The following is a 14,053-nucleotide window of genomic DNA, read 5'->3' on the forward strand; positions in this document are numbered from 1 at the left end:
AAAATTATAGAAAGATGTGTGAGAGAAATTTGTGAAATTTACTAAAGAAAGGTAGTAAAAAGAATTACACATTTATGAGAGTAAGAATGGCATTTAACATGGCATTAGCTAGGCTAAAAATTGTTGCTACTGTTGTTACCTGAAACAATGTTCCCTTTAATTTTTTCCATCCATGTGCAGAATAAATTTTGTCATTGGCACCACGGCGTATGCAGATGTGCACCACTAGTAGGAATACATGCTGCTGACTGTGGGCAGCTGTGGGTGCTCTGCTGATGAGCTGGATGGCATCCAAATCTCTCCTGGATGGCTGCTGCATGGATTACAGGGAACACTGACCTCAAATGTATATATTTGTAAAATGGGGATAATCATACTCACCCACTTTGTAGAGTGCTTTGAGATCTACTGATGAGAAGTGCTGTATAAGAGTTAGGTGTTATTTATTTACAGAAATAAAAAAGATATAGACCTTCACCAATACATTATAATTAGCAGTCTTTATGCCTCACGGCAAAATTTGGTCAACTAGGCTACGTCTACATTGGCAAGATTTTGCGCAAATACTTTTAACGCAAGAGTTTTTGCGTTAAAGTATTTGCACAAGAGAGCATCTACACTGGCATGTGCTTTTGCGCAAGAGATGTGCTTTTGCACAAAAGCATCCGTGCCAGTGTAGATGCTCTCTTGTGCAAGAAAGCTCCGATGGCCATTTTAGCCATCGGGATTTCTTGCGCAAGTAATTCATGTTGCCTGTCTACACTGGCCTCTTGCGCAAGAACAGTTGCGCAAGAGGGCTTATTCCTGAGCAGGAGCATCATAGTTCTTGCGCAAGAAGCACTGATTTCACACATTAGAACGTCAGTGTTCTTGTGCAAGAACTCCCCGCCAGTGTAGACAGGCAGCATGTTTTTGCGCAAAAGCAGCTGCTTTTGCGCAAAATCATGTCAATGTAGACACAGCTCTAGTGCCTTCACAGTATAGTGTTGCAAATTTAGGTGCTTTATTTGTGTTATTAGCTAGTCATGGCTTGCTTTGAGACATGGAGCACAGGGTACTGCACTAGGTGATCCTGTATCGTACAGGAAGCTCTGATTTTCTTAGAATTCCATTTGCAGAAGGTTTGGATTGTTTTGCTTAAATAATTCTCTCAACATTTTTGACAAGTCTTTCAAACAGATATAAATAGATGATAATGAATTCTTCAGTGTTTTTTCTATAAAGGAACCTGACTAGTCCTGTTGATGCAGTTCGTTAATACCATTACTCTTGACAGATCCTTTTACTAACCTGTTTTAATATGATTTTTGGACCCTCAGGCAATGCTGTGTAGGAACAGAACTAGTGGACTGGATGATGCAACAAAGTCCTTGTGTTCATTCACGAACACAGGCTGTCGGCATGTGGCAAGTATTTCTGGAGGAAGGTGTTCTTAACCATGGTAAGATAAACTTCATCAGATGCCAGCTAAAATGTGGGAAATGCCTCTTATAAAAGATATTATTAATCTCCTTCATGAAAAGAGAAAGGATTATGATCCCATAAGGAACACAGCAGAGTGCATCTTAATTCAGCAGCAAAAATGCAGCAGTATTGATTGCAGCATTCCACCAATATATTTTTGGTTATGTCTACACTACAAAGAAAAGTTGGAAAAAGATACACAAATTGCAATTTGCATATCTTTTTCCGCTTTTCTTTTGAAAAGGGCTTTTCTGAAATTTGACGCACCTACACGTTGCCAAATTTAGGAAAAACCTTCTCTTTCAACACATCCTTTCCTCGTCATAAAACGATGTTTACGGGGATGGTGAAAGAGCACGTTCACTTCTTCAGAAATTTTTTTGGAAAAGAGGACACGTTCCTTGGACGCGGCATAGCTTTTCTGGGATACCTCTGGTATCCCAGAAAAGAGCTGCAGTCTAGCCTTTGTAACTCAGGAGAATGTTAAAAAGTAAATGAAATTACAACCCTGTGGCAGCAGCAATTCTAATTATGTTTGTTAGTGTGTATTCACAGCTCACTGAGGGTTCGTGTACACTGCGGCGCTATTTCAGGATTCTTCCAGTATCCCAAAATAGCTATTCTTTGAAACAAGTCTGTTATTTCAAAATATAATGGGCTTGCTATGCAGACATTCCTGTAAACCTTGTTCCACGAGGATTGAGGGACATTTCAGAATAGCGATTTATTTCGAAATTTGGAGCTATGTAGACAGCGCCAAATTAGGAAATAAGCTATTTTGAAATAAACTCAGAAAAAGCTACGCAATTTGCATAGCTCAAATTGCATAGCTTATTTCAAGCTAAGGGTCTGATAGTGCTATAATATGTCTAGTCATCTTGTAAACAAATTGAAAAAAAAAAGAGATGTGCTGGCACAATGACATTAAGGTAATATTTATGAAGAGAGGAGGGGTGGAGCTGGACCTAGATGTTTCCAGTTGTTTCAATCTATGGTTTTGGGTTGTAAGGATCAGTTACAAAATTCAGATCTGCATCCAGACATCCTAATGTTCAGATGTGAGATTTTGGTTTCTGCTTATCTGGTTTTTTCATGACCTTTATATGTATCATTGGTAGGTTATCTACAAAAATGGGTTTTTATACAACACTCTCTGTTCCCTTCTTTAATATCACAAACCTTTCAGAATAGGTTCAGTATCCAAGGTATCATATGTGCAACTAAGGTCATAATAGCAGTCTTATTCGCAAAAGCAGTCTCTTGAACTTCCAAACTGCACCTCCATTTTCCATTTTTGCCTCTGGCGCGCCATTCCTCTGGAAGGGCAGAGAGTTTTCTCCACTGCCCTTCTCTGAGGGTGATGACAGCTCTAACTTCAGACAAGGGTTAAAGAGAACCTGCAATGTTTGCTGCATGGATGCCTTGAATCAGCACACCTCCTGGCCATCTTGGTCATGCCCCCTGTTAAGTCAGCATTTCCCACATTTGGAGTGGAACTGCCTGCTTGCTTAGAGAAGAGGTTGGGATTGAGTGTTTTGTTCTGTTACAGTCTTATCGTGGTAGACATTCTGTTCTCCAAAGCATTCCATTAGAGTCCGTGCTAGTGAGTTTGGCCCAGCCATTAAATGTAGTAGCCTCAAGGGTACCCATGTGGACGTCTCTCAGCATATTACCTTTAGGCCTTGGGCACACTGACTGGGTAAGGAGATCATACTAGAGGGTGTTGCTTGGACGTCTTTGTTTACATAGAGTTAATACAATTGTTGGTCCAGCGTAGACAGTTTTGAATGAATTGCTTTGAAAAAAGTGTGTCTAAGAAAGCTGCAAGTATAAAAATATTTTAGGCCGCATCTCCACTTACTGGAAGATCAACGCTCTGGCGATCAATCTTCCGGCATACGATTCCCGCTAAATCCAATGCTGAGGGTGCTCCTGTTGGTACCAATACTCTTTACTGTTGTGAGGAGTAAGGGATGTCAACGGGACCTCCTGCTATGGAGATAGTGCCAAGCTCAGCTTAAAGTACGTCGACTCCAGCTATATTATTTATGTAGCTGGAGCTGCATATCTTAAGGCGACCTTCTGGCTGTAATGCAGACCTGGCCTTGGAAAGTATTTGTAGTGAAAAGTTAAGGAAAAGTTCCTTGACCTACAGTTGTTACAAACTGTTAATTTGTGTCAGAAAGAATAAGAGCAATTCACTCTTTTGGCATTTCTATGCCATTTTCTCTCGCTTGTTAAACTATTCTCTGTCTGCCACACAATAGGCTATTTCTGGGAAGGCTCATTTTTAATGAGTAGAGTTTAATGTTGAGACTCAATGTCAATGTTGTTGTTTTCAGTGGATCAAGAACACCATTTCCAAGACAAATACTTGTTTTATCGATTTTTGGATGATGAGCACGAAGATGCCCCAATGCCAACTGAGGAAGAGAAGAAGGAATGTGATGAGGAGCTGCAGGATACTATGCTTCTGCTGTCTCAGATTGGTCCAGATGCCCATATGAGGATGATTCTCAGAAAACCGTAAGCAGATGAATAGGTTAATATTAGATCAAGCACAATACACCTGACCTGAGCAACACAGTGGAGTCAAAATTTTGACCCAAATCTATATCCAGTTCTTGGTGCTCATGCCTCTGGCCTCTGAAAAAATCATTATATCCTGCAAGTCTTTTTCTCTGTATAACAAGAGAAACTACTAGGGAGCCATGGCATATTGATAGACTTCTTTTCGTTGATCACTTCATTTTAGTGTCAGTCCATTGAAACAATACAAAATGTAAAAGTGTCTTGTAACATCCACACTGTTTCTGTTACTGTTTGTAAGCTGGGCTGTGAATTCAAGATGATCAGCAAGATCTATAAATGGCCACTGTGTTCACCTCTGTAGGAAGAACAGCATGTTGAACTTTTATTTCTGCTGCCACTCTTTACGGAAATAAGAGAATATGCAATTTCAGAGTAGAGCCACATTTAACACTTTCAGAGCCGGAAGACTGCTCAGCTAGCTGTCAACCAGTGTTCCCGATAATCTGTGCGCTTGTATAGCCACTCAGGAGAGATTCAAATGCTGCCAAGCTGATTAGCGGAGTGCCCACAGCTCGGGTGTTTATTTCTATTAGTGGTGCACATTCACTCATGCCTCAGTGCATGTAAAAAAATGTATTCCACTCATGGATAGAAAAGATTAGAGGGAATGTTGCTGTCATCCATTAACAATTAATGGCATATTAAGATAGCTTCTTACCTGTACATGTTCCATATCAGTCATTCGGACAAATTCATCTGTGGTAGATCTCCATTGTCTCCAACAGAATTATATCAGAGGTCAATTTGACTCATTGTGTTTACTAGCAAAATGTGACATTTTCCAGGACTATGACTTATAAATATGTTTTAATTGTTATAAAGTCAATATATATTTTTAAAAATTCTGAGCCTAGGTCACATAAAGGGATCTATATTTTTCATACGCACCAGCTTAAATTTATGTATTTAAAAACTATTAGTTCAGTCCATGTTTATTCTAGGTACTTCAGATACAGTGAAAACTGCACTAAGGTCCTCCTACTTTAGGCAACCCTATATCTTAAATGCTTACTTTATCGTGAGTGCAAAGCTTCCAGAAAAAAAAATTATTCAACTCTTATTTAAAGACCCCTTTATTAAGTACATGGATTTTGGTGACTGCTTAAGGTGGGTTTCACTGGCTTTTAGATACACTGAGAATAATTCTTTCAAGCAAACTTGTGATTTCATAAAGGCGAGTTCAAGAAACCTATGCACACAGGGCCTGATTGTGCTTCTGTTGAGATCACTGACAAAATTCTTTTTTTGCTTTGTGGGAACTGGGCTGGGCCCATAATGTAACTTGAAAGTTTTCCTTCTAAAAATGGTTTGAATGCAATAGAACTATTTGACAAAAGATTCCTCTTGTTCCATTTCTGTTTTGCATCCTTTCCCTCCTCCACTCTGTGTTTGTTCAGCAAGTAAGCTCTTTGGCACAGAGACCTGTCTTATTACATGGATGTGACGCAGTTAGAGTTGCCAGATGGCTGAAACAAAAATACCGAACACGACCTCCCCGCCCCCAAAAAAAACCCACCGAGAAAAAATGTTGTTGAAGGAAAAAAGGGGGGGGGGGGGACCAAAGTTGTTGAGCAAAAAAAAAGACTCCAAGAACCTGGATCACTGCTAGAGGTTACCAGGTAGTCATTTAATAAAAAACAAAAACTGGACACGCTTCATTGGGGGGGACTGTCCAGGAAGGGAGCGGTGATGGCTGGGAAGGTGGAGCCTGGAAACTGCTAACGGGGGGAGGAGGGGCAACGATGCTGGCCAGGGGAGACGGGAGGGCCAACAGGAAGCAGGGCTGGTCATGGGGGGTGGGGTGGGGAGGAACGGGGCTGGCCGCAGGATATTGGGGGAGGGGGGACTGGCTGGGAGTGGGGGGGGGTGGGAAGTAGAGCTAGGGGCGGGGGGGGGGGGGTGCAGTGGCGCTGGCCAGGGAGATCAGGAAGAGGAACAGGCCAGCAGGAAGCAGAGCTGGGGGGGGGAGGGGTCAGGCGCTGCAGGGCTGGCCGGGAGGAAGGGGGAGCAGGAAGCACAGTTGGCGGGGGCAAGGAAAGGTGCAGTGGCGCTGGCCGGGGAGATCAGGAAGAGGAACAGGCCACCGGGAAGCAGAGCTGCAGGGGGGGTCAGGAGCCATGGGGCTGGCCAGGAGGAAGGAGGAGCAGGAAGCAGAGCTGGAGGGGGCGGGGAAAGGTGCAGCGGCACTGGCCGGGGGAGATCAGGAAGAGGAATAGGCCGGCTGGAAGCAGACTGGGGGAGGTACAGGGGCCTGGCCGGGGAAGATCAGGAGGAGAAGTGGGGGGAACCGGCTGGCCACGAAGGGGGGGGGTGAGCAAATTGGCCGGCGGGGAGCGGGACTGACCTGGGCACTTGCTGCCTGTCCCGCGCAGGCTCCTGGCGACGCACGAGTGAGGAGGAGGCTTCCCCTCCTCCTCTCACTCAACTGACTGAGGGCTCCCTGCGGCAATCGCTGCCTTGCCTCCCCGCTGGGATTCCCAGCCGCTCCCCCCCCACCTCCACCAGGCTTCTGTCCGGTGCGCAGCCGTGAAAATCAGAAAATTCCAGACATTGCACATGTCCGGTATTTTCTGATTTTTTTTTTTTACCGCACAGAGCGCAGAAATACCAGACTGTCCGGTACAATACTGGACACCTGGTAACCCTATATGCAGTTAGCACATTTGTGAGCACAACATGAATAACAACAAAGGATTAATAAAAATGTTGAATTTCAAAAAGTGAGCATTGAAATAATCAGATATGTGGCCTTGTAGAAGATGACTTCTAGTGTGACAGTGTTTTAAAATGGATAGCTTCCATTTTTGTTAGTGCTAGAGGCTATTAATACACTTAAAACAAAAGGAGCTCTCCTTGTGCCCCACACTAAAGGAAAACAAATCCATAAGCCTGATACTTCTGCAAACCTGCCAGTGAAACTTTCACTCGTGTAGTTTTCCTATCTGTCTTCCCTTGAGATAGGGAGCAGAGCACCTTGAACCCATGAGTAGATGGGAACTGACCCATCAAACCCAGGGACTACCTGAGACGAGAGCCATCTGTGCTGTTGACCCATACTTTTGCACCACTTCCTAGCCCCTCACCATCCAGTGGCTGCATGGCTTCTGTAGAAGTGTTTCCGTGGACTACAATGCTTATGCTGCCTACCATATCCTTCTTCAAATTGCAGCTTTTGCTGGATTCAGGGCAACCAATGTAAGTCAATACTGACAAGATCAATGATAATTATCACCTTAACTCCTTCCAGAGAGTTGAGAGGAGGAGGGTGGGGGAACAATGCTGGGAATAGTATCTGTTCTTCCTCTGAATATCTTCTCCTCACCTTCACAGGATGGATCCCCATGGAAAATCCCCTTATTATGTTCTATGACAGTGTTTCCCAATTTAATTTGGCAACGGAACCCTTTTAAACTCAAAAGAATTTTGCGGAACCCCTAATAACAGTCTTATATATGATATATAACAGGTGATCACACCACTGACTGACTGCATGCGCAGCGCTGAGTAGTGACATCATCATCCTCACTCTCTGGCTATGCTGGCATTACACAGGGACACTTGTGGCAAACACAAATGAAAATTGTTTTCAATAAAATTCATAAATTCTTAAATATTATTTTTTGAAATCATAAAATGTTATTGTCATGGAATTTTCTCACAGAACCCCAGTGTTTCACGGAACCCCATTTGGGAAACACTGTTCTATGAGAGTCAGGGAATAGACAGAACATACCTGAGTATTGGCTCTCTTGTCTTTTGCATCCTCTTCTCCTGGATTTGATGATTTTTTTTTTCTGCCTGCAGTTCAGGTATATGGCATCATAATAATGATTGTTATAAACCTCAGTGAGCTATAGCAATTCCTTTGAAACCTCAGTGGCTCCTCAAAGGTCTAGCACTTATGGTTAGACACCACTACATCTGCCAGGAGTTCAAGGGTGAGTCAGGGCCTCAGGACTTTGGCTCCACAACAACCTGTGCAGGACCACAAATTTTTAAACCAACACAGCTGCATTTATAATAGTCACCCTTTCCAGAGAGGTTGCAAAGCTCAGATAATTACCATGAAACAAATAACACAATATTCTTTGATGAGAAGATTACTTTGAGAATTTGATTGTATAATGAAGCCGCTGCTTTGAAAGGTACTTTCTATTGTTCGCAATCTGAAACTCTCTAGTAAAAAGTGTCGCTTGTTTTGACAGCCGACTTAAAAAATTCTCTGTTTATTACATTAACTGCAGCATTTTAACTGTCAAACTATGAAAGAATGTTCTATAGTTTAAAAAACAGAATTGAGCTCTAGGGAAATTTTTGACAGGCTCTTGTTGCTATTGGTATTTGAAAAAAGCACACATACATTGTGAATGTGAAATTAGCTTTTTGTGAAGCTGCAAACATAGCTTCCTGCTTGCTCACAATGCCTGCTATCACAGGTGAAGACCTGTAGTAGGTTCTTGGGAAAATATTTTTGGTCTAACACAGCTCTAACTTGCTAGATCTTCAATCCTTCAGGATGAGAGTGCCATCCAGACATTTTTTTCTGTTTAGTTTTTGTTTAATATGTAGCATGTATGATGGTAGGACCTAATTAAACATGGTGATATAGTTAAAGCCAAATACTAACCGTCTATAAGGTGAAAAATGTGCCTTACAAATAGTATTTAACTTAGGAGGTGATCCTGTAATATGTATTCTCTTCTATAAAGTCTTGTACTATAATTTTCAGTATGGTAGCAGCATGACACTTAAAAAAGATAAATCTAGGCTACTGATTTCTTCTGAGTAGTCATAAGTACATGAATGCCCACATGATCACTAATCAACTTTCCATGTCCCCGAGACTTCACCATAGCTCACACTTTAAAAATATGGGGGATATATATCATTTTATAGAAAGGAAAACAAAAGTATACTATACAAGAAAAATAGAAAAGGACACAATATATAATGAAGTAAATGTTGCTGTTATTGCTAATAAACATTTTTATAGACCATGGACACAACTATATTGATTTTTTCCTTAAAGGCCATATTCTGTTTCTATATAAGCCAATGGGATTTTTCAGCATTAGATTCTATGAAATCAAGAATTAGCATTGAGATAAAATTCAAGATGGCTTTCTGCATGTCACCCTACTGAGGTTTACATAATAATACAAGAGAAATATGTGGTAAATGGAATTTAAGGAAATTGTCTAGGACTCCTGATACACCTCACCACCTGATATGACAGCTAACAGTTGCCTATTCTCTCTCTCTCTCTCTCTCTCTCTCTCTCACACACACACACACACACACACACACACACACACACACACACACACACACACACACACACACACACACACACACACACACACACACACACACACACACACACACACAGAGCTAACAGTATCTTATTGTCCTGCCTTCACTGAGATCATAGCACAGGGAGATACAATTTTTAGAATTAAAGAAAGGATGTGAACCTTTGTGAAGTTTTTGTTCAGTTTGGTGGCCACTGTAATGTGGTTATACATTTATGTGCTTGTAAAATGAAGCTGTACTGCCCCATAGGTAGTCGCAACCCACTTTTTGTCATCTCAAAGTTTGGGATCAGAAGTGTAATAAAAATAGTAAAGGATCTTACCAGCACATATGTGGCTTCTTGAGAGTTAAGTAAATTCTGTATTTTTGTCCACATTCTAGTAAAAGAAATTCAGTGTCTCTGACCTTGATACATTCCCTGAACACTGAACAGTATTTATTGATCACTTAATATCACCTGAGGTCTCCCTTCCATTAATGAGTAGTCTGGTTCTCCATCTATCCCCATTTATTATCCTGTATATAACCAGGCATTGCTGCTAGAATATGTCCCCTGCAGAAACTAGGTCTTTACACAGCAGGATCCTACAAATCTATATCAGTGGGGCACCACACAGTTTTAACTGAAGCAGTGATGCCTAATATCACTCCATGTGACATCTGGAGAAGCAGAAATAAAGACTGGGTACATCCACTATAGATTTCCACTCCTCCCCATGTCATGTGCGATGTTTGCTGTAATGCTAATGGGAGACAAATGAGCACATTGAAAGAAGAAATTATCTGTTTCTCAGAAGAGAGAATTGGACATCATAATCCTTTTTTTAATTGATGTACTGTATATCTTTTCCCATTTATCCAAACATGCTGTTTTGTACACATCAAATGTGATTAATGCTATTGCTTACTTAAAGAATATATCAGTTTTAACTGTTAAATCCTTACTTGATGTCGTCTTATGGCAGAAGAACACATAATGAAAGATACTGTGTACTAGCTTAGGATAAAGAGCTTGTTTTACTGAATAGGGCACATGGGGCTGAGTTATATTGTCACTTATACTGGTGTATCCCTACTGAAGCCAGTGGAGGCTTCATCCTTGTACTTGAGAGCAGAATTTTGACTAATTGTTCATAGTGATAGTAACTAGAGAACATTTTGTAAGTCACTAGAAGGTGTAGCACAGTGGTCCCCAACCTTTTGGGGCTGCCAGGCACCCAGGGGTGGGGCCACTCATGCGCCGGGCACCCGGGGGTGGGGCCACCCATACGCTGCGTGCCCAGGGGCCGGGGCCGCCCATGCACCGCATTCCTGGGGCCAGCTCCACTCCTGTGCCGCACGCCCAGGAGCCAGCAGCACCCATGCACTGTGCGCCTGGGACCGGCGCCGCTCCTGTGCCACGTGCCCAGGGGCGGGGACGCTCATTCGCCATGTGCTCGGGGCCAGCACAGCCCTTGCACCGTGCACCCGGGGGCAGGGCCATCCATATGCTGCACACCGAGGGGCTGGCACCGCCCATGCACCACGTGCCTGGGGGCGGGGCTGGCCCCGATCACTCGGCAGGTGCACAGAAATGGCCCGGTAGGTGCCATGGCGCCTGTGGGCACCGCGTTGGGGACCACTCGTGTAGCAGTATCAAATCAATTTCAGTTATTCCCTATATAATGTATTCTCTTCTGTTTAAGAAAAGCTACCTTTATTCTAAGGTTCTTTTCATATATGTAATAATAAGTACATGCCATTGGTAAATGTAGAACAAATGAAAAATTCAACTTGCTGGTAGAGAAGAGATATCGATTTAGCTTATATTTGATATATCTCTTCACTACTATTTTGAACCAGTGAAGTCTCCAACCAGTCCCTTTTTAGGAAAAGTTGAAATACTGTAATTCCATAGTGCAAAGATTGCAAGGTGCTGCAAAAAAAATTTTCTCTCTCTCATAAATGATTTATATAGTCTGTTGCTTCAACGGGTGATTAGACCAAGAACTTACAGAGCAGTGTATTCGTTTTTAATGTGACTCTCCTGACCTTTTATATACTTGCATCTCCTGAGTATTTTTCAGAAAAGTTTCTTTCAAAAAATACCATTGTTACGTATCTTCGAGAGCCGTGTAAAGAGTCAGTTGTCCTATATACCAGATGTCATATATAGCAGAAAGCTAGAGTTAAGGACCCTGCTCTAAACTGGCATGGAAAACTTCTCCTTTGGATCTCCTGCAGCAGACTAGGCTTTCTGTATCTTTCTAGCTGCCTTCATTTTGCAAACCTAATCTTAAAACTTTTCTTCCCACCCTGCTTTTACCTGCTGATTGCTCCCTTCCTCTGATGTTGACCCCATGATTGAATAATTTATTTGCCATGAAAGGTATTTGTATGACTTCTTTCTGTGATTTATGCCATATACCGACTGTCTGGAATTATTTGGGACTCTAAAATATTGGTTCTCAATCAGGGGTACATGTACCTCTTGGGTCACACAGAGGTCTTCCATTTAGATTAGTGTTTCTAAACTTAGGGCTTGTGGGGGGAATTGAGGGGTTTGCCAATGCAGGACCAGTGTTAAGGGGTAGCAAGCAGGGCAGTTGCCTGAGACCCAATACCACAGGAGGCCCAGCAAAGATAAGTTACACATTTCAGCTCTAGCTGATGGGACTCGCGCCTCAGACAAAGTTCATGAATAAAAAACAGGCTCAAGTAGCACACTGGAATGTAAGTACCATATATTCCAATCAATTTAGTTTATATTTACAGTATATGTTAAAAATGAGAAAGGGAGCAATTTTTCAGTAATAGTGTGTTGTGACACTTTTGTATTTTTATGTCTGATTTTGTAAGCAAGTGGTTTTTTAATGAGGTGAAACTTGGGTTGCACAAGAAAAATCAGATTCCTGAAAGGGGTACTGTGGTCTGGAAAGGCTAAGAGCCACTGCTCTAATGTGTTTGTGAATCAATTTTTTGGGTCATATTTGTCTGTGGTGAAACTCCAGGGCCTCAGTGAAGTTATATCACAGACGAATTTGGTCAGGTACTTAATAAGGTCATGCTGCACATCTGAAATGAAGAGATTCAGATAAGGGGAGAGGAATTGGAATTTACTCAAAGGTTCTGACAGCCCTTAATCACAATCAATTTAGTGTATTCTTCAGGTATAGAGTTTCTCAAAGGTAACCTCTCTAGCACGGATCATTTTGAGCCCTTCAGCATTATTTATTTAATGGCCCCAAAATTATCTCAGTTACATGGACTGTTGAGAAAACCAATCAGTGTGAAGACTCCCTTTTGCCATTGCACTATAGAGGGATTAATCACTCATTGATATGATATGAATTGACTAAAGTGGAGCCTAGTACAGGTAGTAAAGAATAGTAAAGATTCCCATTTGGGATTTTTTTAAATGGCTATGAACATACTTTTGATATCCTGTTAACAAAGGTGTCAGACTTAACAGACCTCTTGATGTTGAGGATGTTGGAGTGCAGGGATTCATTCCTTCAGAGCACCTGTCTCCATCCATTGATTTCCTCCTTTTAAAAAATAGAAATGGTTACACTTTTTTCAGAAGTGGTATTGGTCTTCTACTGTATTTTAGGATGTTTTCATGAAAGATTGTGTCACACTTATAATTGTTACAAATGCTTTTGCAGAATTCCCATCACCTTCAAAAAGCTCAATGGGTTTTTTGCTAACTGTTGTTCTATATAATTTTTAGAGACGAAAATTTGCAGAAAATGATTGGTTCAGCAAAGTCATACTTTTTATTTGTTCACAAGTTGTGTCTGAGCAAGTTCCTTAAATTTATTCCCTATTTGAGACATTTGTCCACTAATTCATGGCTTATAATCTATTTAGAGATGCTTATTTTGTGTGTTTAATATTCACCATTCCATTTGTGCGAAATGGTTTTGATTGGACACACAGACCACATGATGTTATTTGAGTGCTTGCTCATGTGTATTCAATGTAGGTGTGCCTGACACATGCACTAAGCAGTACCTTAGGGATCAGGGTCCCTAGCATCTCCTGGAGTGGCGCACACATGCTGCAATATATAGGGCACCCCTTTGCCCCTGCCTCCTCAGTTCCTTCTTACCACCAGTGACGGTGTTTGGAACAGCCTGTTCCAGCCTTAGCTGTAGCAAGCACTCCCTTTGCATTGTTGATGGTTCTAAATGAACTGCTAAGTACCTGTACATTGTTGGAATTCCAGTTCCCTTTGAACAGACTTTGCCTGGGGGACTGGACATGCCCTGCTCCCCTGACTTCAAATCCTGCGCAGTGTGCTGCAGGCTCATGCCAGTCAGTGATCCTCATGCTGACCGCCTGCATTGCATGAGAGAAGGACACATCTTGGGCCAGTGTCACATTTGCAGGTCCTTCTGTCCCAGAACTATTGAAGAGTGATGCATTCGTCTTAAAGTGCTCTTAATGGAGTCTGCACTTGCCCTGCAGGATCAGTGGTCAGACTCGGCACCAAGTATTGGTGTGCAGCACACTGTCAGCATCAATGGCTCGGCACCTGTCATCGCCCACGGCTCCAGCTCTGCCTGGTAGGAAGCTGAACAAAGTCCCCTCGTAAGGATCAGGGGAAGAAGCATGACCAGCTGGTGGATAGACCAGAAAAGCCTCCGAATGCACCAAGCCCAGCATCCAGGTCACCTTCATCTGTGCTGGAGGTCTGTCT

General features: G+C 42.3%; 1 protein-coding gene across 4 annotated transcripts in view; it reads left to right on the top strand.

Moving 5' to 3' along the window:
• The window catches only part of RAPGEF4 (Rap guanine nucleotide exchange factor 4), a 230,160-nt gene that overhangs the window by 151,170 nt on the left and 64,937 nt on the right, over positions 1-14,053 (top strand). For all 4 annotated transcript variants that reach the window (XM_089779764.1, XM_006116479.5, XM_014570177.4 and 1 more), the window contains 2 exons: positions 1,320-1,441; positions 3,807-3,990. In XM_089779764.1, coding sequence (XP_089635890.1) covers positions 1,320-1,441; positions 3,807-3,990 — 306 coding nt within the window. The remainder of the gene's footprint in view (positions 1-1,319; positions 1,442-3,806; positions 3,991-14,053) is intronic.

This window comes from Pelodiscus sinensis, chromosome 7 (assembly GCF_052426305.1).
Source record: "Pelodiscus sinensis isolate ZL-2025 chromosome 7, ASM5242630v1, whole genome shotgun sequence".
NCBI lineage: Eukaryota > Metazoa > Chordata > Testudines > Trionychidae > Pelodiscus > Pelodiscus sinensis.